The sequence below is a fragment of the Meleagris gallopavo genome, chromosome 1 (assembly GCF_905368555.1).
Source record: "Meleagris gallopavo chromosome 1, MGAL_WU_HG_1.1, whole genome shotgun sequence".
NCBI classification, from domain to species: domain Eukaryota; kingdom Metazoa; phylum Chordata; class Aves; order Galliformes; family Phasianidae; genus Meleagris; species Meleagris gallopavo.
In genome coordinates this window covers 44,217,478-44,241,028 of record NC_139404.1, presented here as the reverse complement: position 1 = coordinate 44,241,028, position 23,551 = coordinate 44,217,478, and the positions used below count along the sequence as shown (strand labels likewise).

General features: G+C 42.2%; 1 protein-coding gene across 2 annotated transcripts; it reads right to left on the bottom strand.

Moving 5' to 3' along the window:
• Positions 1–235: 235 nt before the first annotated feature.
• Positions 236–23,274, bottom strand: NUDT4 (nudix hydrolase 4). 2 transcript variants are annotated; one of them, XM_085223029.1, is made up of 5 exons: positions 22,813–23,274; positions 11,256–11,366; positions 5,007–5,051; positions 4,409–4,496; positions 236–3,734 (listed from the first exon to the last, which is right to left on the bottom strand). In XM_085223029.1, exons 1-5 carry the CDS (start codon positions 22,909–22,911, stop codon positions 3,532–3,534), a joined length of 546 nt encoding a protein of 181 aa, XP_085079155.1. In that variant the 5' UTR covers positions 22,912–23,274; the 3' UTR covers positions 236–3,531. The 2 variants fall into 2 exon arrangements, with proteins under 2 accessions (XP_085079155.1, XP_085079160.1); XM_085223034.1 differs by having other exon boundaries at positions 4,409–4,493; positions 22,813–23,273.
• Between the last annotated feature and the right edge of the window lie 277 nt (positions 23,275–23,551).

Sequence of the window (23,551 nt, the reverse complement as noted above, 5' to 3'; positions counted from 1 at the left end):
TCCTCAAGTAGCTGCAAAGGGCAGAAGAATGCTAGTGTCTTGTTTGAGATAGGGCTCAGCTCCTGCCCCTCTCCATGCCACAGGCAGGGAGGGACGTGGCAGCTGTTGCTACCATGTTGTGTTGTTTTGAAGCACGAAAAAAGATGAAACCCCCACGTGTACATTTTAAAGGAGATGCAAGTCCTTTGCACAGAGAGTGCGGTTGCAGCATTTGAGACTGAATGACCACATCATCCACAGGACTAATTTAGATTTTATTTTGGTATTTCTCAAATATAAAAAGTCAAAATTCTTACATCAATCTTTAAAGAAAATCCATGCAAGCAGGTCAAAATGTTTACAACTTATTTTGCACCCCCACCCCCTCCCTCAGTTTTCACTTCACAAACCATGGTGGTAAGTAAACCAAGTGTTTGCCTCCTCTTGTTTTTTTTTTTTTTTTTTTTTTTTTTACAGCACATTGTTAGCAGACTACTAAAAGGTTAACGCAGGGTGCAGTAAGCACCAAAATAAGATATTCCACTTCAGCAGCCTCTGTGCAGTCCTTCACTATTTCTTCTGTGTGTTTTTTAACTTTAAGGCTATTTCTCTTTGCTACCACTGTAATGACAGAACTTAATGCAGGAAGCAGTGGCTCAAACTCAGCTTTCTGAGACTAGCAGCTGACACACTTCTCTTTCCTCTGGAGAACCAAATCTGGGATGTCTTACAGAATTCATGGCATGAGGACAATTCCATATCCATTCTGTATACAGCAGATTTGGACCATCTAAATAGAGATGTGTGAAAAAAGGAGGCTTTACATTTTAATAGATAGGTACTAGAAAAATACCTGTAGCTTTCCAACTGATTTTTAAACAGACCCATTCTGTTAAGCTTAGGGTCAGATTTCATTACAGCTGAAGCCAGACCACTGCTCCTTTACTAAAATGGTTTTCTTTCAGCACAGCTGATGCACTTTCAATTTACCTGCGCTGTCAGGTTTGTCCAATTCACAGAACATTCATCTCTGAGAGGAAGTCAAACTAAGCATCACAGTGTTTCCTTCTGAAGGCTGCAGAGAGACTGAAGAGGTTTATACAGTGAATGCTGCTTCAAAATCCATCTGGCATTACTGAACAGCTCAAATGTGTGTGACCAAAAAAAAAATAACCAAAATATTTATAGGCAATCAACTCTGAGTTTGTTAGTAACAGCAATACTGTACATTTTTACATTATTATCAAATACATAATTCAAGAGTTACAAAATAAGATCATGCATTACCACTAAATCTCATACAAGCTTGGATTGGTTTCATTCCAAGAACTGGAAACTGAGACAGAAGCAGGCTTAGGAATATGGACTTGAACTCTGGATTCTTGTTTTAGCTCTCACATCTTCTATAGAATCTTGTTACAAGAAAGCCTGTACAAGTTTGCTCAATTTAAAGTGTTCAAATGACTACTGAACAAAAAAGTGAGCAAAAGGTAAGTGCCCAAAAAGCTGAATTGGTCACTCTTTTAAAGGTAACTGTAGAGCTGGAGGTACTTTTACACAATAGGGGGGCATAGCTTTAACACTGAACATACTTGAAAATGCTCAATTCCACCCTTTGCTATTTAGCTTAGCATGCCCCTACTTTAGAAACGACCAAGTTCAGCCCTTCACCTCATAACTGAAGGCAAGGATCAGCTGTCTGCAGTACCTTCTATGCTAAGATGCACCTGAACAGAGTTGTGTTCTTTCCCATTCTGAAAGTGATCTGGAATAGGACTTGCAGGGATGGAAAGCCCTACCCAACATTTCAGAAGTCTTCAGCTTTGTGGCTCACACCTCTTGTCAGTAGTATTTATGCCTCTTCAAAGAGAGCAGCATTAAGAGATCAGAACTCTGTCTCCCTAGTTCCACTGCATTTACATATGGCACAAGGTTGGTTTTCTAAGGAGTAACTTCTGGCAACATTTTTTTTTTTCCCTAAAAAAGTGTAACAGCACAAAAAAGTTTAATTTATAGCAGCATTTTACACAATTTGTGTTAAAAAAGTAGAAGTTAACCATTTGTGTATTGAGTAACAAAAGGTTTAAATTACATTTATTTTCCATTTTACACTCACTATTTACTAGTTGGACTATTTACAAAGGTTCAAATGCTGTGTGGAGAATGAGCTATACCCAGAATAAACTTCACACGTGAGGTAATGCTTTACCTCAGCCTCTGCTTTGACTGGCTGGAGAGGACAGTTGGGTTTACATCCTAGAAGAAATACAGAATTAAGGTGTTCATATGAATTGGATCACGTTCCTGTATAAGAAAGCCATATACACACATAGAAAGAATAATCCTATGGTAGAAACATATTAAGACCTACAGTGGGTTTAGGTTTCATCTTCTTGGCTGAAAAGGAGGAGAAAATAACGAAGCAGAGGGGAGTTGTCAGCTGTACCTCATTTATTCCAGGTGAATTTCACCAAGAGGCCAGCTGTTAATTACAAAATGCTAGAGCAACTGATGTTAAAACAGTAAAACTCAAGTATTAAAGAGCTAACTTTAATACAGGGCTTTCAGCATACCTTCTGAATAAGACAAAGGAATATTACTCCTCCACCAGCGTATCAACCTACCTGTCTCCAAGGCCCAAGAAGTACCACAACCAGCTCCCACTGGGCACAACCCCTCAACACATGCATGCTAATGAACACCGCTTTACCTTAATGTCCCATTTTCCTTCAGGCATTTTTAAATAACAGACTGCATGAACATGATATAAGATGCTTGTCACTGGAGATTAGCAGGCTTTGGATCCTGCCGTGTAATTGCACTATGAACAAAATGTGCACCAAAATGCTGAAAGGAAAAAAAAGGATCAGGGAGGGAACAACAACAACCTTCACATACATCTGCTGACAGCTGGTTGACCAAGTAGCAGAAGTATAGCAAATGGGTTGGTGATTACAAGACAAAAGTTATTGTCCTTGCTCTAGTCCTACATTACGTGAAGGATGCAGAGGGCAAGACAACTTTTTGGATGACTGAGGCAAACAGTGCTTAGTGTTGGTATCCTTAGCTCTCAACAGCTCAACATGGGTTAGTGTGCTTCACTGCAGTCACACATCTCTGCCTTCACCTCCCCAAACAGTGCGGTCTTCAGTTCTTAGCACTTCATTTGCAGATACCCAATAAGAGTTTAGTATAAGACAAGCTGCTCAAGCTTTTCTTTAAGCAAGTACTCTTGCAGAACTACTGACAAGTCTTAAATAAGCTCAACACCATTTAGATGCATACTTTATTTTAGCAGATACGGAAATTTATATACTCAAGTTTCCTCTCTTAAAAAATGGCCTACTAAGGCATCTTAAAAAAATCCATATATGGCTTTGGTTTGCTGAAATACTATTTTACATTGTTAAAAAGGAAAAAATGCATTCAAATAAACTCAACATCATGACATTTTCACATATTTCACTTAGAATTGACAGTTATATGGGTGCCTGCATGTAATCAAAGATGTCCCCCCTTGCGATGGCATGAATAAAAAGGTAATCCAAACGTTTATCTCACAGTAGAGGGCAACCCAGAAGTCTGTGCAGAAGTGACATACAGGGAGTTATTATCTGGGAGAGGGGGAACCACAGAGTTTCCATTCGTAGGTGAACAGCTCAGTTTCAGTTTTTCCAAGTACTCTGCATGAACAGGCTTGTGGCACTGAAGGACCTTGATTGCATCTTCTACTTTAAACCATTCTCTTTTCCTTCCTGAAAGAGAGCAATACACAAAGAAAAAAGTTAGCAACCAGTGGTGCCATTAAACTTCTATCTGATCAATCACCTCTCAGTTACTTCGGGAAGTTCAAGTTGTCAGATAGCACAGTAAGAAGACCTGAAGAAAATGGATGAGCACAAGAGACTCACGTAGGCCTGCTGAAACAGTTCATAATAAAGCAGATAGTGGGCAGCAGCTCATGGGACTGTTCATTTAGGCCTTATAGGAAGGGGTTATTATTTAAGTGACTCAATACTGCCCTCTTACACTGTCAACCCTGGCAGTGCTCTGAAGAGCAGTGGATGGTTCCTGTGCTGAGCAGGAATGGAGCAGCACAGCCTTGATGGTCCCTGCACACTTTGAGCCTGAGGAGTAGCAAAACCACCCCCGTATCAATCCTCTGAAGTAACAGACAATCAGGGCTGCTCTACAGGAACGCTGGCATGCAATATATCCGCTCTACCTAAACAAACTGAGCACAGTTTTCAAGAGACAGCTGTGTGCCACTCAGTGACATAGAAATGTTGTGAGTTTATGGAAGTTAACATCACTTAAAGCACCATCTCCTGTAAAAGGGCAAAGCATCAACGAGTCGTTTCAGAAAGTGAAATTATTTGCTAACTGCAACATTTTAAGTGGAGAATATGAGGAGAGAGAATGCATTTACCTATATTAACAGAATCCTCCCAGTCTTCCAGTATTTCTGTGACAGTAAGAACATAAACGTACGTCCTATGCTTCCGATCCTGGTTCTGCTTGAATGTTAGAAGCAGAGGTTTTAATTCACAGCAAAAAAAAGTTGTCAACATCACAGACATTCCACAACTGTAACATTCGAAGTTACTTACCCTAGGAAATACTTGCCAGCAAAACTGGCTCTAATTCTCACTGATAACAGTATGTACTCATGTATGGGAATCTGGTATTTGAAAGCTTTGTTCTATTGGACTCAAAAAGATAGGCAGGTTTGAAGACTGTCAGTGCACACAGTTTCACTTCCAGACACTTTCTAAAAAGGCTCTAAGCCTTTCCTTACTCAAACCTGCACACATCATGTGGCAGTTAAAGAACAACATCAGTCTCATGTGTCTTCCAGCAGCAATTAATGCACTGTACAGACAAGTACAACTTAAGTCTGACTCTGTCGTGTGGAAGTTGCTTTCTGCAGGTTATCAACTCACAAAAAAACCAACATCAATAAAAAACAAATAGTGGAACCAAACCCAAACAAAAACTGTCTTTGCAAAGTGAAAGAAATAGCTCACCTCAAATATGCCGAGCAGTCTGCCTAGCTTTCCCTTTACGCCAGCCTACAAAATAGGCAGGAAAAGAAGCATTAACATGTGCTTTATAATTTAAGAAGTCAAAATACTGTAGCAATAATCAGAATAAATGAATTACTCTTTCTTATTAGGATTATTTAAGCAATTATTTAACATAGGTTTTAATTACAGTGCTGCATATACAACCAATGCTGAAAAAAATAAGCATGAAAGTAAACAGGCGAAGAGAAAAATTCAAGTATATGGGTCAATCTAGAGACAGAATCATTAGAACTCCACTACTATTTCTTACAGAAACTGAGGACTCCAAGTCCTCATAATACAGCAACGAACTGAACTACAGGTAGCCAGGTGGCTCTTAGAGCACAATCAATTAACACGAGTTCATTTTCACAGGAAAGCACGGTTTGGGGCATGTAACCTTACAACCAAATTTATATTCCCCAGACTTCATAGCATTATTAACTTCTACATTTAGTATTGTTCCAAGACCTTAAATAAGCCCTATGTGAATGCACCTGTCACAGTTTTTTTTGTACAGTTAAGGCAGTCATTATATCCCTGTGAGGCTCCAGGGTTGGTTTCCACAGAAAAATACACAATGCTTCCTCCAACAGCCGTTATTTATGATCATCCACTTATGCCAAATAAATCCGAGTGCATTCCACTGAGACATGAACATGTATAGCCTACTGGTAGATAAAGCCATATTTAGATTTTGCCTCCTTGTGTAACTGATATTTAAAACCGGGTTTCTTAGTGCTAAGATGACATTTTCTAGCCTTCAGTCTTGGTTTCCAGCTTTAACCAAAGTTACCAATGCCTTTATGTAAAAGGGCCATATGGATCTTATTTACATTCTGGTGTGCAGCTCTGACAAGCAACTGGGCAGGCTTCAGCACTAAGCCTAATCAGCATCTCACAAGTGAATGTTCCATGTCTTTCTTTTTAAAGGAAGCAGATGGCTAATGTTATTTATTAGGCAGTTTTGATTAAAGAAGTCTGCTCTCTGCCTCTGCATCTCAGTCTTTTGCTTATCCAGAGCAAGAACTAGACCTGAAGTTAGTGCAGAGTTGTATACAGCTTTACAGCTTTCTTCACGTGTTTTTCAATTTCCCCCCCATTTCTTAGTACCCCAGATTCAGTCTGAATTTGTCATCAATTTCACTACGGCCACGTGGAATCTGCTTGACTTTAACAGCTTCTCTGTTCTGCCTCCATTCAAATCAGTGGTTTAAACAGACACTTGACTGAGTAATGTGGAATTAAACAATGAAAGCTTTTGTGCAACCAGATGTCACCAGATGTGACTTCTCTCCCCAGTTCCGAGTCACTCTCTAGGCAAAGAGACGTGCTTCCAAAACAGGGCATCATTTCTGCAGACAGGAGCATCTTTCAAAACTTTTACATCCAAAGCATAGAAGGCAGTGGCTGAAGTCTTATGGTTTTTCTCAAAAAGTAAGCTATTCTCACCTCAGCTGAATAACAGCAGCCATTATTTAAGAAGCGCCATTAAATTGAAGACTACTTGAAAACTCAAGTGCTTTCCCTAACCAAAACATTTTCTCCAGGTTCTTAACATGGTATCTTCAAAATCTGTCACAACTGAGACCTAGAGGACCTAGAAAAGATCCAGCTTTTTCCTGGAATGTCCAATAAAGTTCTCACATTGCAAATTTTGAGCTCATAACCCAATGCAATGGTAAGTTTTAGGGCGTGAACAATTTTGTCTTTCTTCTTTGGCTATTGTGAGCCCAGAGCAGTTAAAACACAGTTGTTTAATAATCCAACAAAATCCAACAGCTGAGTGAGACACTCAGCTTTAAGAGAAAACCTTAGAGTGTATGTCTTTTAGTAAAGCTGTTGTCAGTCTATGAGCACTACATAGTAACTTCTCATGTCTGAACTTCAGATATACTGTAATGCTAGTCTAAATGGAGCCACAGGGAGGAATACAAACTGCTTCATCCCATAACTCTCCTGGCCTGGAGGACTCACTGCCGGCAGATCCCAGTGTAGCACTGCATCAGAGGTGCAATCAGGCTTGCCTTGTATTTCCTGTAGATGGAGCAAGAGTCCTGCTGGAACTTTCAAGCTAAGTCTACTGACAGAAACCTGCTTAAAATCCGCGACATTTGAGTCATTTCAACTGTGGGATCTGTTGGACAGTACTTCAATGGCCATAGGGCAAGGCTATTCCTGCTCTTTCTTGTATACTTTTAGAACTTAAAAGGGTTTCATTGTACCACTGTACAATCTCTTAAATTTAAGAGGGTGTTTTATTTTTTAAATAACTCAATGGAGTATTAGCTACTAGCTGGAACAGATCCTTTTATTTCTTGTGAGAGGTCTTAGATGACATTACTGGCACTTCTATGGTCACTGCAGATTATCCAGAGTCAGCCTCCTCCTCTCGGAGAGCTGTATTTCCACAGGTCAGGGGAGAAACTGCACATATTTGGCTGACATTTCAATACACTAACCAGAAACAGAGCAAGAGTCTTACTTATTGTTGTGAGACAGAACAAAAGGCAGTGGGAGGGTACTCCTTCCTTTTGAGAGGCCAGACGACCATCTCATCCCCTTCACTGTCAGATTTCCCTTTGAATACTGCACATGCAAGCCCTCCCCATTTCCAGCTATCATGCCACCCCATTAAAGACTAAGCTCCAACTTCAGTAACAAAGCAGCTCTGTATTTAAGCAAGGTGTAGTACCCTTCTGGGACTGCTTTGCACCGTAACTTCATTTTGATATCCTAGTTTCAGGTTTGTAAAAGCTTGTATCTAAAGAATTTACAAGTGACTAACTACTGTAACCCACAAAATGACAGTTCAATTTATACTATGTATCCACAATACTGCATCAGAAAGAAAGAATAATTCATACTGAAATTTATTTACTGGAAGGAAAAAAAACAACATTAACACGAACAGAGCTCAAAGACAAAAAACAACAGGAGTGACTCAGAGTCTGACTATGGAAGAACTGCAGTGCACGTAGCTTTGACTGCATTTGTCCTTTGTTTGGGTTTTAAAAACAAAGAGTTTTTAAATACACCACTTTTTGTGGGAAACCAAGGGATATATAGAGCCAGTGGGCTAACATGCTGTGAGCTACCACTGCTCCTACCACTAGGAATGACCCTTACAACACTTCCTATCAGTGTCTCTCCTTTAATAAATTAATGGATGCTAACGGTTAGTTTGTACATGACCCAATACCAAAGAAACACGGTTCAAAAGAGTGCCACAGTGTGTCTGCTTTGAAGTTTATTCATTCACAAAACTCTTAACAGTTCACTTCACTGCACTGTAACCAGCTTGCCAGGTGACATTGACCTTAGTGTAAAAATAGAAAGGACATTCATCTCTAAAATGGTTAGTGTGAATTTCCATGGCTCAAGTAAAAACACTGAAAAACCACCACAGTGCTCATTAAGAACAGTGCTTTTCCTTGCAGTCTTACAGCAGCACACAAGATTCAGCCTGTAGCTTAATTGTATTTTGGTTTGGGTCATGAACTTTTAATGTTCATTATCAAATGGCCATCCAGCATGTGAAGGGAGCCTACAGAAAAACTGGAAAGGGACTCTTATGAGGGCATGTAGTGATAGGACAAGGAGAAATGGCTTTAAACTGGAAGAGAGTAGTCTTAGGCCAGATATTAGGAGGAAATTCTTTACTGTGAGGGTGGTGATACACTGGAACAGAGTTGTCCAGAGATGCTGTGGATGCCCCTTTCCTGAAGCCAGGCTGGATGGGGCTTTGAGCAACCTGATCTAATAGGACGTGTCCCTGCCTATAGCAGGGGGTTGGAACTAGAGATCTTAATGGTCCCTTCCAACCCAAACCATTCTATGATTCCAGGAAATGGTGAAAAATCAAGCTGTTGAACAAGCATCTCCAAATAATTTTTGCTCATTGTAGCCGCTGGCTTACGAAAAACCTTTATGTACTTAAAAGCACAGCAAAGAGCCAAATATGGCTAGCAGGTCATGCCTTACTCTGGAACACCACTAAAAAAAAGTGTAGCCACTGTCATAAGAATGAATAAAAGCCTGTGAGCAAGATGCCCACACTAGCACCTCTCAGGAGCTTTAGATCTGTTAGGTGTTTTAGCTTCAGAAAGTTACTTTTGTGGTGTATGAACACAGATGATACTGTCATTTTTTCAGTCACTTATAACACACAGCTTTTCTATCATGAAGGGTCATGCTGAGCATTTTGACTGCAGGAGTACTTCAGATGAGAAAAGTCAAATTTTATCAGGAACAATTTTTTTTTATTATTTTTTAAATCGACACCTAGATCTGTAAGTTGCAGATGTGCTCAGCATTCTACACACGGTATCCTGTTTTTTCCTACAGATTTGCCTAGCAGATTGCAACTTCATTTTTACATGGCTCTATCCATTCCACCTTTTCTACTAGGACAAGAATACACAGTGAAGAACCCACAGAACAATCACTTAAGAGTGATACAATTCCTGACCAGGACCACCACCATGGAATCATAAGATTGGAAAAGATCTCTGTGATCACCCAGCCCAACCATCAGCCCATCCCCACCATGCCCACTGACCATGTCCCTCAGTGCCACATCCACACAGTTCTTGAACACCTCCAGGGACGCTGACTCTACCACCTCCCTGGGCAGCCTGTGCCAGTGCCCAACCATTACTTCTGAGAAGAAATTTTTCCTGATATCCAACCTGATCCTCCACTGGTACAACTTGAGGCCACAGCCTCTTGTCCTGTCAGTTATCTGGGAAAACAGGCCAACCCAACCCTCACCTCACCACAACCTCCTTTCAGTTGTTGTACAGAGTGATGTATAGGAAAATCTTGCTTTGCCCTGACAAAGTAGGGGAAAGGACAAAACTCTGGTATGGAGGGATCACTTCATAGTACAGAGACAGCATTCTCTCTCTTTTTTTTTTTTTTTTTTTTTTTTAACTATTTGCTCCATTTTTTTTTCCCCTGTTGATCTGAAAGCAATTCCAGAAGCACACAAAAATCAGGAGTAGCCAAATTTTTACTGTCTGTACGAAGCAGCCACAAAGTTTTCCACGTCTGGGCACTGTGCGCAGCCTGACTGGGCCATATTCCACACCTACTCCTTTGCTATCCCAGCCTCATTCTCCCAAACTTTGCACCTCTTTTGAGGTAGCACTGCAGAAATTTGTGAGTGAGGCCACGATCTGAAGTACTCCTCAAAATACTCTCAGAGCAGAAGCACACGTAGCAAAAAACTAAACATCAGCCTCTGTGTCACAACTCACTACTACACTACTTTGCTATGGCATTAACCTGACAGCTCTATGTCTAGCACAGTCTGCACACAGAAGCTTAACCACTGGTATTTCTGGTCAACCCCCCAGACAACTTCTATGATATAGCAAGATGGGGGAAAGCATCAGGATTCTCCATAGAGGTTCCTCTGCCTCTCCTGCAGAGGAGCCTGGATCTTTGCCCCCTTCAAATGGGGCCTGACTGCTTTGAGGCAGTCTCCTTCACTTTTATAAATACAGGAGCACTTGTCTGAATTCATCTTGGGCAGCTCAAAACTGGCCCCTACAACAAAACTGAACACAGCAAGAAAACCTGGAATCTCCAATCAGCGAGGCCTATTTATGTTTAAATCTTTCTGCATGAGGGTTGCTAAGAGAACTGAATATCAAATTGGTCGGTTTCCCACATAAGATGGGAAAAGAGTCAACAAATTAGAGCACGTAGAATTCATTTTGACACCAAAAGACAAGGAAATTTCAGGCAAACTACATTTACATCAAGTTCCCATGCCTCCATAACAAAGCTAAGTCTTAAGGGTACACAAGCTGAAGTACCAGGTAGTAGAGCTAATCAAAAAAAGAGAAAAGCACTGAAAAAACGCATTATGCATGTTGACAATTAGCAACAACGTTAATGTGCTCTGTCATACTGGGATTACAAAGTTGCTCAACATTGGATATTCTGTACATCAGTTTCTTTCTAGCACACACCAGCTTTCTATAAAACCTTGTACTTCCTGTACAATGCAACAGGCTGCCCAGAGAGACTGCACAAACCTCTCTCCTCAGAGAAATTCAAGAGCCATCTGGACATGATCCTGGACAACATGCTCTAGGTGGCTCTGCTTGAGCAAGGATTGGAAGTGACCTCTGGAGATCCTTTTCCTTTCCTACCTCAGCCATTATGCAATGAAGTAGTTGGAATTTTTTTTTTTGTTACCTCTTCATACACCTCTCTGACAGCTGCTCCTCCAGGTTCTTCTTCTGGTTCCATTCCTCCACCTGGTACAATCCACTGATCTGGGTATCGGCTACTGCTTACTAACAGCACCTACAAATAATGCAAATGACTGTTAAATATAGCTTTTAACTCAGGAATCTTGGTACCATCCACTTTTTCCATAGCACACTTATTCACTTGGACATATGGAACACAGACTTCAAAAACAAAACATAAGTAACCAGGAGTTATAAGAAGCACTTAAAACCACAATCAAAAAAAATTAACATCAGCTTTTTTAATACGAAGTCAAGACACAGTTGTTTCATAGACACTTTTTTCAGATGCTTGGATACAATATGGAAAGTACATAATACAATGTGCGTAAGAATGAAGATATACAGCAAAACATCTAAATACCAAGCCCTACGATCATTAAACAAGGGGCAAGAATTAAGAGATTATCATCATACATAATTTTTATGAAATGGGATATTTTGGCTAAAGAGCAGACTTTTTCAAAATATCTATAATTTTTAGCCTTAAACAAACTTATTTTCATTAACTGAAGTGTGATATTAGCACAGTAAGCTTTCAATATTGCATAACTAAATTAAAGAGCGCTTCATTGGCTCTTGTTCAATTTCTAACACTTCTCTAAGAGGAAAAACTGGAACACACTGAATTTCAAATGACTCCTAAGTTCGTTAGCAGATTTTAAGTAACATTAAAATGTGTTTTTTAAATATCTGCGTGCCACCTGGTTGTACCATTGATACATACCAATTTACTAACCACTGTTCAGAGTTGACAACATGTTCAGGTATCTGTACAGCACACTAAGGGTGAGGATGCTTTGCTTCTAGATTAATTTACAGTAGAGAACTACAAAAGTCATATCTTGATTCAAGACTACACAAAAATGAATAGCGTTGCTTCTACAACATGCTCCATCATCATCTCTGTGCCTAGATGAACACTGCATGTTCTAGGCAACACTTACACTGGCACTATACTGAGTTACAGGACAAGTGTTCAAGGATCAATACTTGGACCTTGAAAACCTGCGACAAGATTTGCAACAAGAACCTTAGCTGAAAGGTTTACCTGTTGCCTGCTGGCAAATGGCTCAAAGGACAGTTCTGCCCTCACAAACAGCCTCTGAACTTACCTCCTGTTTAATTAAAAGGAACAATTCTGTCATGAGCACAACAGGGATATGCACACCACCTATACTGTGTCCCTTCACCACTCAAGAAATATGGTGTAGGTTTACCTACAGAAACTGGGCAGTGTAATTATGACCATCTTTGGAAACATAACATAGGTACACATCGAAGCACACCTTGATAAGCTCTGTGACAAATATCTGCTTGCTGAAATATTAATTGCAAGAGCTGTTCTGCTCTTAAGGATTCTCTACTGTACCAGTTCCCTTCATTTTGTCCTATGCTAATTGAGGAACACGGAGACCTAGTACAAAAATCATTCTTAATACCCGATTTATATGCTTGGATTTTCAGTCAACTCAAATATTTTACTTGTTTACCTTATCTAGTAACAATCAGCAAAAGGAACATTGATCTTGATCTTTATCAGATCTTTGCTGACTAGTATCCTTTGATACTAACAGGTACACAGCTCTATTGCCTTTAGTTGTAAGCAGGTTTTTAAACACATAGATGGAACACACATCACTACAAAGAGGATGGTGACACTGCTTAAAGCCCAACTGTAAATATTGAGTTTGTATACATCTATGGGATCCCACACATAAGCACTACCTGTTATTTTCTGCTGATCAAACTCACGCTCACTGCAGTCATGTGAAAGCTAGCAACAGTGATGAACAAAAGGATGATTATCTCATATTAAATCATTCCCAGCTTAATAGAATGGTTTTAATCAGCACTCATTGTTTAGTTAAGCTAGACATAAAATTCTTAATTACTATTAAGGGATAAATGAGGTTGCTTATCCTGGCAGCACAGCATAAAGCCAGGAATGTTTTACGCCTTCATATGTAGTTGTTGACTACTGCTAACCCAATCAATAGTCTGTTGGGCTGGGTTTGTATACCTATTCATTTTAAATTACCCTTTTAAAAAGCAGAAGCAAATGCATCTAGCATCTAATAACGTTAAAATACACCACTTGCTTGACAGGCTTCAGAGCTGTACATGTACTCAGAAGTGCAACTGCCTAAGAGTACATTTTGGCAAATTCCCAACTCCCTACTAACCTTGCAACCAAAGTATTTTCTCAAGCACCATTGCTTCTGTGCTTCCTGTTCTCCCACTGCTTTTATGATCTTAATCTAAAGGACCACACGGAATTACATCCCTGAGACATTCAAACACACAACTTCTCCTTCCCACCAGAAACACCCACCCTGGGCAATGCTAGCAACAACATACCCTGTGGTAGTGAGTTTCTACACGCGTTGAGAGTTGCTTACTACCAATTTTAAGATTAAATAGTAAGGCTAAAAAGCACTCCATACCTCCTTTCAGTTATGGTAGCAAGCAATCTTGCACTTACTAGCCTAGTTGGGTTTTGATTCCATATAGAGTTTAATTTTCAGGTATTTCAATCTATAACTGGTCAAAGACAGACTCCACAGTACTGGAAGGACTACACAGATCACTTAATGAATGCACCAGAAAGCTCTGGCTGCTTCAAAATGCACTCACTTGGCAGAAAAGGTGCAAGACTGGCAGCAAAGAACCATCAATTAATTTTCCTTCAATGTAAGAGGTGCAAAACATGGGAATAGATCCAGGTCACCTGAACCTCCTGTCTCTTGAGTAGGGTAATCTTCAAGCAGACAGCAATACTCTGCTGAAAATAAGGACTGCAGAATCTAACACACCCTTATTTTTTTCCTAGCCTGTGAACAACAAATTTTACCTTGTATGTACTACCAAGCACTTCCTATGCGGAGAAGTCTGTGTCCTGTATCTCTGAATACAAAGGAAAGTTCCTGCATCTCAAAGGATCAAGATTACTTTTTATCATATTACTTGCTAGTGATCACAGCTTCTCTCACATCTCTCAAAGCTTTACTGACGATTGTTTCTCTTCTTTAAAAGAGCAATGGCACCCAATCTACTTGCCTGGTTATACCATTAGGGTTACCTTACACCAAAGACTAAGGTAAAACTATTGTTTTTTTATCTGCCAAGTCAGTCAGCAAAGCTGCAAAATTCAACGAAGAGAAGAAAACGAAGGATTCTTCCACTAAGTCTTACGAACTTAAGTTTTTACCTTGTTTTCAAGTCCAGGAATAGCAATGACCTTTGCGCAAAGCAAGGAGGAGGAACTGCTTGCCAGCCTACTTGTAATAAGCAGCTATCAGTATGCTTAACCAAGGGATGGTTAACCAAAAAACCAAAGGTAACTACAGAGCATGTGGCATCATGGGACTTGCTCACTATAAATGTTAAACTTGCAGATAAACAACTGAAAGTTTCCAGAAGATGCCAAAGTTTTAGCCTGCTTAATATCCTCGATTCAAAAGAAACACGTGGAAGTTAGCAGCCATATATATTCCATAAGATTAAAACAGCAACTGCCCGGAGTAATACAGATGACAACCCCAAGCTATTTCTCCTTACATTTTTTCTAAGTATCATGGCTTTGTGTCTCCTTTGACTGTGGAGCATTATAACTTACAGAAGTAATTGGATTAAAAATAGCTTACAGTAAAAAGAATGAACCAAGGCTAAGGCTGAAGGTTGCTAGACAGAACAAGCAAGCTCACACAGCTGGATTCCTTGACTTCAAAGCACAATTTCCTATGACTCGAAGTGATGGAAGAGGAAGAAGCAGAAGATAGTATAAACAGACCAGAAGATGCGTTTTTTTCATAGTGGATTTATTAGTTGCAAGAAAGAAAAAACAAGAAACATACTTGCAGATGAAAGGGTTCCAGAGAAGTTGCCATAACATGTCTTTGTAGGCTCTCTCCTTCCAGTCTTACCACGTCTGTTCTTCTCTTCCTCACTGCGCACCCCACTTTCTCCCATTACTCACACCAAACCCCTATCTCCCACTTGTATTTCAATTGCCTGACAGGAACAGCTATGTTAGCCCCTTCTTCATTCTGTATGCAATAGAACTGACAGTTTAAAAGAAACAACTTTTCAGGAGGGAAAAGACAAGTCAATCCCTTGACTCCAAGCACACACTGAGCATGTGCAGCGCCAGCCCAAAGCACACAGCTTGGGCATACAGACACAACCCTGCATGGATAAGGTAAGGATAAGGCAGGAGCATGGAAAAGGAACACAGATAATGAAGCTGAGTACACATGAAAAACTGCTGAAGTTTTAAATTGATCAAGTATAGGGAAAAAACTAAGTATAGGGAAAAGGACAAGAGGTGCCTCTCAGGTACATAATTTCAAAATGCTCTTAGAGGAAGAAGAGTATGTTGTGTTCTCAGAACTGCCAGAAATATATTTTTGAAGGAAAAGTTTCCAATTCTATTGTAAGAAAACATCAGGACTCACTTTGTTAGAAATTAATATAATCTAACCTAGCACATGCATCATGGAAAAGTCCAGGCTACGTGGCCATTCTGCCAGCTACAATTACTTGGAAGAGTCAAAGGTGACTGAAGCCAAATACAGCCATAAGGGTCAGCCAAACCCTATCATCTAATTAAATGTGGCCATCAGCAGATGCTCAGGGTAGAAACAAACAGGAAATATTTTACTATTTCCCCCAAAAAACCTGACCTCCACTTGCTTTTTCCACTCAAGAGCTTCCTCAGAAGTACGAGGGAACAAATTTGAGTGCTCCAACAACAACAAAAAAAACATTACTGAGGAACAAGGAAAAGCATCTCTTACATATGCTACTGAACATTAAAATAGACACTTGTATCATATTTATAAGATTCTCTCTGCACGTAGAAAGTACACATTTCAAATTAGAGAGCACATTTCAACCTGGTATTATAGTTAGAGACTCTCTTCATCTGATACTTTTTAATTATTTGAAGAATCCTTGCCTTGTTTCAGTAGCTCTGAAATAGTTTCTCAGATCTTCTGTAGGCTGCCATGGTATCCTTACCCCAGAATATCTCACTCCGGACTCCAGAAAGTTGAAAAAAAAAAAAAATGCAGCGGACCTTCACAACTCGCTACAGCAATGCCATGCAGATAGCATTTAGTAAGTGATATACTTTTGCCTTCCTGACAATATTCTCCATAGACTGCCTGCTTGTAATTCTCATCTTTACTGCAATCATTCCCCAAGTTATTATATAGTGGAAAAAACCACTTGTCAGACTTTATTCTTCCCCCTTTCCCTGGGGCACTAGGTTCAGGAAGCTGATGGCTATGCAAACCATACAAAGGTCAACACAAACTGGGGCAGGAACACGTCTCCAGCTACCCCATTTCAGATCAACTGAAATTCAAAAACCTCTAATGAATTTCTTTACATAAAAAAAATGAAAAGCAGTGTGTTCAATTATGTCTGGTTTAAAAAGGTTTAGTTGAAATGAATAGAAAGTGGCAGAGTAGCAAGGAAATGGCATAATAACGAGCAGTGTATTTACCTAAGGGCTGGGAAACTTGAGCATAGCATCTTGAAAGCAGCCCAGAAAACTGAGTTTTGTCCATACAACATTGAAGTCTGAAATAACACTCCTAACTTTATGCATGGATCACTGATCAAAGCACTGACGCAATATTAAGGTATCAGTCAGTGCAACTTCACTGGCATTCAAAAGATGAACAATGAATAAATAATATACGCATATATTTTACAACACTTCAAAATAACTTCTGTAAATTATTTTTGAGATCTTACAATTTTAAGGTATATGGCAATAGGGAGATCAGCTATTTTCAGGAAAGGTTTTGCCTTAACTCACAATTCAAATTCCATTAATCCATAAATGATCCCTTACATGAAATTCACATATTTAAGCAACTTCTTGTTATACTGAATCAGAAGTCCTTTCCTCCAACTATTTAAAGTACTTTGTTCTGTTCTTAGCCCAAAGTGCTCATATCAAGCACGGCAGCCCCGTGCCACTGCAGCACTTTAGCAGTTACACATTTCCTCATGTCAACAAGCACTGGTGTCACCTGTAACTTTATATCTCCTCCTGAGCTTTCCTATGTTTCTGCAAAGCAGATTTGACAGAACTCAGGTGTGATAAAGAGTGTATATCTTACACCCAGCTGAGTAACAAGGAAATATGCCTGGCCACAGAAAGCCCTGCAAACAGTCCAGGAAACCACCCCAAGACACCTATGGAAGTTAATTTCACCTTTCAGGCTCAGTCAGCTCCCAATCCCTTTTACAGGACGGCCTTCCCCTCTTCTGCTGGTCAATGCAGACCAAGGAAGACAACATGTCACCCGGAAGTGGTAGAATAGCCAGACCTCATCTTGCTGCCCACTGCTTTGTAACTTGAAACTCTGGCCTAATCTGGAGCAGCTGAACTCAGCTTTACTGGTTACTCAGCAACATAATCCATCTGACCGAGGGATCAGCTTCCAAGCAATTTTCAAGAAGCAGGAGCTCCAAGCCTTTGAGAACCCACTCAGCTGTAGGTAAAGACATGACAAGGTTACTTCTCAACAAGTTAGCTTTAGGCCTTTTTCGTATTTAAGATACTTTGAACTGCCCCTCCCATACAAATACAACACAGAACCATACATCTTCGAGACAAAATTTATTTCAATATATTTAATTCACAGCAGCAGTTCCAGTGAAGTGCGTTAGCACTAGATCGGGTTGTAGAGTTTCATGAAGTCAGTGCCTGGCCAAAGCCAACATCTTTTTTCAAGCTGGAATAAATGGAGAACATCACACTTCATTAAAATAAACTTTGAAAGCATTCTACAATGAGACAAAAAATACACATCGAGGTGTCGTCACTAAACTCAAATCTATAAAAAAATACTGAAAATATTGCTGAAAATCCCATCAGGAGACGTATGTGTATATAACATCTTTATGGACACATACATAGGTATGCATGAAGTTTCTGAAGATGTCTGCCACTCTGTTATTTTGTAGAAAATGGCAGCATTGAAATTTGCACGCCACAGAACTAATCAAATTTAGCCACCTGTTTAAATCCTCAAAGTAAACCTTGGATGTTACAAGTAAGCTAAGGATGATAGCTTCTTGAGTGTCTAAACAACTGTTATTAATTCAGAAATTTGACTTTTAAACACGGCAAAACAAACTAGGTTTTGTTCCACGTGAGTCTGACAGGTACAGCTTTGTTTCCTTCTTCCCTCAACCCAACCACTCGTTAAACACATTCATTCTGGTGCAGGCAAGTAATATCATGGGTACTGAAAACTACTCAAAGTTTTCTCTTAAGAAACAGCTCGTGACTGACTGGCTTCAACATCTGAAGAGGCACGTGGGAAGACAGGAGCTTCCTCCCATGGCTGGCAGCTCAACTCCCAGAGCTTTGCACAGTTTTCAAGTGGTTGCAGTTCAACAGGATGCATGGATCCCAATGTTAAGGCAAAGGGGATGTACACCATGGTTTCAGAAAACTAAAAAGCACTGTGCCATGGTTTTAAGCACTTGAAGAGCATTGTTTAAGTGACAAGATAGCTATCACGAGGATCAACGCAGATTCAATGTCAGTTTCTTAAATCTTGATGTTCTACAGCCAAAGAAATAAAAGTCTGAATTGAACCAATGAGATTATACAATATCAGAACACAAGTGTTTTTAAATGAAGTTGCAAGGCAATAATTAATAAGTGCATCCCTTGACACAGTACAAAAATAAGTGAATCTACATTTCCCATATGTGACAATATTCACTACTGTCTCAGAAGTAAAAGGAAACCATTCCCATCTATTTTCATCTCTTATACAATAATGATCAGCAAAACAAGAAAATTGAGAACGGGTCTTTTGTCTTCAATTTTTGCTAACAATACATATGAAGCTGCTTTTTAGATCTGACACTAATAACTGCTGGTTGATCACTGAATTAGAGATTTCAATATTATATTTAATTATGTAAATCAGTGCTTGCAGATGCCAAAATAATTAGAACACACTCAAGTTCTACATTCAAAGTATTTAAAAATAAGTGCTCGTTTATTTGTATAACATGTAGTTGATAGAATAAAAATTAACTCGTTCTGGTTCTTGAAGTGATTAGGAAAATACATTTACTACTTGCCAACCTGGTCTCATTCTCTACTCTAAGAGATAAGCATTTCCTCATCTATCCTCTGGCCCAACCCTAAGCCAGCAGCAGCAAAAGCAGTGTTCAACAAAGAGACAATTCCAACTGTGGAAGTAACCAGCCCTTGTGGCACTGCAAGAAACTCTCCTGCTGCTCATCCTGAAGGCGTTGTCCATATCTGAGCCACACACAAGAGACTTGCATTTCCTCACAGACAAATATGCCAGCCCATCCCAGTCTGCTGAATACCAATCAGCCTTAAGCATACACCTACCAGCTTCTTGCTGCGCAAAGATACCATGCACAGCCCCCACATTTCATGCCTGCAAAGCCTTGTTTCATTTTTCATGGGATTTCTCCTGCTTCATTTCCAACATTTTTTTTTTATTCAAACGGCAGACAGTGCCTGCAATTACTGTTTCATTTTGATTAAGAATGGCAGAAGGACTCAACACCCAATCTGATATCCAGCTATCCTGCTCTCTCAGCCCAAATGATGGCACTGAAGTAACCAAACCGGGCTTCACTTTAAAGACAGCACTCTAGGAGATGTTTTTTTAAAACACTTAAAGATCTCCAAAGCGACTGACAACATTTCTTGGCTATTTAGGTTTCCAGGGTGTTTTTTTTTTTTTTTTTTTAAATCATGCAATATCACAGCATAATGTTTACGAAAATCTAAGATAAGCTGGCTATGCCAGCAAACTGACACACACACAGGGTCCTTTGAAAGATGATGCAAGAATGGAGGATTTTTGCAGTGGTACAGCTATTTGGACACACATCAGCTACCCTGCAAGCACATGCTTCATTCTGCAATGCCAGCTCTACAGACAAAGAAGCAGCATTTGATAGGTTACAGCCCCATTTCCACCCCCCAGCACCAAAGAAAAGTGGCTTTTCTCAAAGCTGGCAGTAAGGACTTTGGTAGCTCAAATGGACAATGCTGCAGCAGACAGCAGGAGCTCAGGGACTTCTCCCAGCTGTCTGCAAGGTTCACCAGCCTCACCCTCACCTCACAGCTACTCTAGAGCTCACCTATGTTTTGAATGAAAAAAAGAGGAAAGTAATGCATTTCCTCTTCAATTTGTCTATATGTTTACCATTCTTTGTTACCAGACTTTTTTCAATTATTATGTTCCTTTGTTACCCATAAAACTGAGCTGTAATGTGGGCTTCAGTAAAACTACAAAGACAGCACAAGGTCAAAATGGATAAGGAACATATCAAAAAGCCAGCAGCAGACTTAGCAGCAAGACTGATGACATATATTGTTTTGTGTAGTAGATGCCTTAATTGAGGACAACCATGAAAATCTATTACTGAAAATTTTAAGCCTGCTACTTTAAGCCTCCATAAATCACAATTGCTCCTGTTGATAATCTGAAGTTGCACAATTAAAATGGCAACTGGTTAAGAAGAATGTGTTGTGAATCCAGTATGCAGGAAGAACTTTTGCTCCAGCAGAAATACCACAAGTAGAAACAACCTGAGTATTTGATATCACTTCTAATCAAGAGACGAGTACACAAAAGCTTTGTAGTCATGATAAAGTCAGGATCTATCATACTTTTTTCTGTGGTATAGAGACAAGTATTAGTAGCCATCTGCACAACACAGTGGGATTTCATTCAAAACAACCCTCTTGCCCACATTCAAGAAATAATGGTATCAAACTAAAGTAGATGAAAGAAATGGAATAATGGAAAAAGGATTTTAGAAGAGGAGGTTCTAAGACTCCAAGGTCCATCAAAACATTGTTAGGGAACAGCTGCTGTCTACTGAAGAAACAAGTCAAAGTACCAGAAAGGAGAAATAAAACTAGGTGAAGCACAGACATAGCTAGACATGAAGCAGCCATTTACAGAGTCAAAGCAAAGATGAAGGACTAATTCTTCGGTTTGTATGAGAAGACAGCAGCAGCTACCCAGGTACCACTGCCTTCGTGACTCCTCTGGAGCAGAAGCTCCCATACCTGGAGTGCCCTGGAGAGGCAGGTCAGCTGAAAATTGATGGCATCATTTCCAGAGAATGGAAAAGGAAGCACAGAAGATGTAACATTCCAAGCAGACCTACATTAAAGTGTATTTAGAGAACAGTATTCAGGAACATCACAAGCACGTCTCACTCATCCAGCTGAGGCACACGGCTGGTGATACAAGTCAATCACAAACAGCAGCCACAATAAACTGAGGCACAAGTTCTGCCGTGAGGTGGTAGAACTGGCACTTGGGAAACATCTGACCCAGGTTAGCACATAACCTCTGCTTTTCGGGAAGCAACTCATCACAAGACAACGCTGTTACCACACGTTTGATGTACGCCCTGAACCCACCTTACCCCATTCATACCATCCTGCAACACATCTGCTCGGCAGTGCCAAGCCCAGCCTGCACCAGCTGTACAGGTGCTCCACCCGCAGCACCTCTGTGCTCAGCACTGCCATTCTTACATAGCTCAGCAGGAGCTGGCAAGATTTCTGCCGGGCACTCTTCTCTTTTAGAACACCCAGCAAAGGCCGCTCAGCTCGCTCCTGAGGCTGTACCGACAGCACACACGGGATAACACAAAGCACAACGCCACTCGGCTTGATTCCCGGAGGCACCGCTCAGCGCTGAGAGATGCGGCTTCTCCCCGCCGGGCGCTGAGGGCCCCGCAGCACACGTGCCTCACTGACAGGCGGCACAGGGCGAGAGCTCCGCCCAGCCCACGGGGAAAGGAGAACAAACGCACGCCGTAACCGGCGTACTTAAAGGCATTAAAAAAAGAAAAGAACGAAAGCCAGGACAGGGTGTGCTCCCAGACAGCATGGAGACGCATTGTGCAACGCATCCATCAGTGAAGTTCGCAGATAACGGCCGGTGCCGCTGACCTTGGCTGGGATATAGGGCAGCGCTGTTGCCACCTCCCGATTCTGCCGCAACACCTCACCGCGCTGCCTCCGACGACCGAGAAACAACGATTAAAACCCACAGAAGCCGACCGCGAGGCGGGACAGCGTTAAGTTTTCCCCCCCCCGGGGAGGGCCGCGCCCCCCGCCGAGCCCCACCGTCGGACGCCATGCCCGCAGCCCGCGATCCCGTCCCGCATCGGGCCGCCATTACGCGGGGCGCCGCCCGGGGCCCGGCGCGCACAAAGGAGGCGCCGCCGCCCCGCGCACGTGGGCCCGCGCCCCGCAGCCCCAAGATGGTGGGCGAGAGCCGCACCCGCCCCGCGCCGACACCGCCGCCTCCTCCTCCGGCGCGGGGACGGCCGCGCGTGGCGGTGCCCCCCACGCCGAGACAAAGAGCCGCTGAGCCCCACCCGGCTCCCGCCGCCCCGCTCTGCCCGAGTCTCGGCTCCCGCCCCCCGGCCCCACGTGCCGGGCTCACCTCGTCCTCCCGCTCGCTGCGGAAGCAGAGGCACGCCGCCCGCTTCTTGTAGCCCTCCCGGTCGTACGTCCGCGTCTGGTTCGGCTTAAATTTCATCATAGAGGCGGTGACCCGCCGGCAGCCCCCGGCCGCCACGGCTCCTCTCCGAGCGCCCCGGGACGCCGCTCTCCGCCGCCGAGGGCCCCGCTAGGCGCTGGAGCGGGAGAAAGGCCGGCCCTCGGCCGCCCGTCACAGCCGCACCGCACCGCTGCGATCGTCCCAGCGACCGCGCCGCGCCATGGAGGCCCTGCACCGCCCCGCTCGCTCCGGCCCGGCCGAGAGCCGCCGCCCCGCGCCCGAGCGCCGCGGCGGCCGCCCCTGCGCCCACTATTTAACTGGAACGCACATTCCTGCGCCCGCGCGCGCCGCGCCGCACCGCGCAGGCGCAGCGAGGGGAGGGAGTGAGGAGGGGGGACGGTCCGCGGCGGCGGGCGGGGCACAGGGGCGGGAGGGAAGGTGAAGGGTCGGTCACGGCGGCGTGCTTAGTCACCCGCGGGGTCTGAGGGGAACGGCGGCGGCGGCTCTGGAGTGGGCGGGGTCAGGACGAGCCCTGAGCGCCGCGGGCTGACGACAAAGCGGCGGGCTGAGGGGTTCCCCGATTGGAACCCCGCTGGGATGTGGGGCTGCCGGGAGGGAGCGGCTCCGCCCCCTCGCGTTGAGGTTGTGCTGTATTGTCCCTGCAGGGTGCACCTGCGGGCCG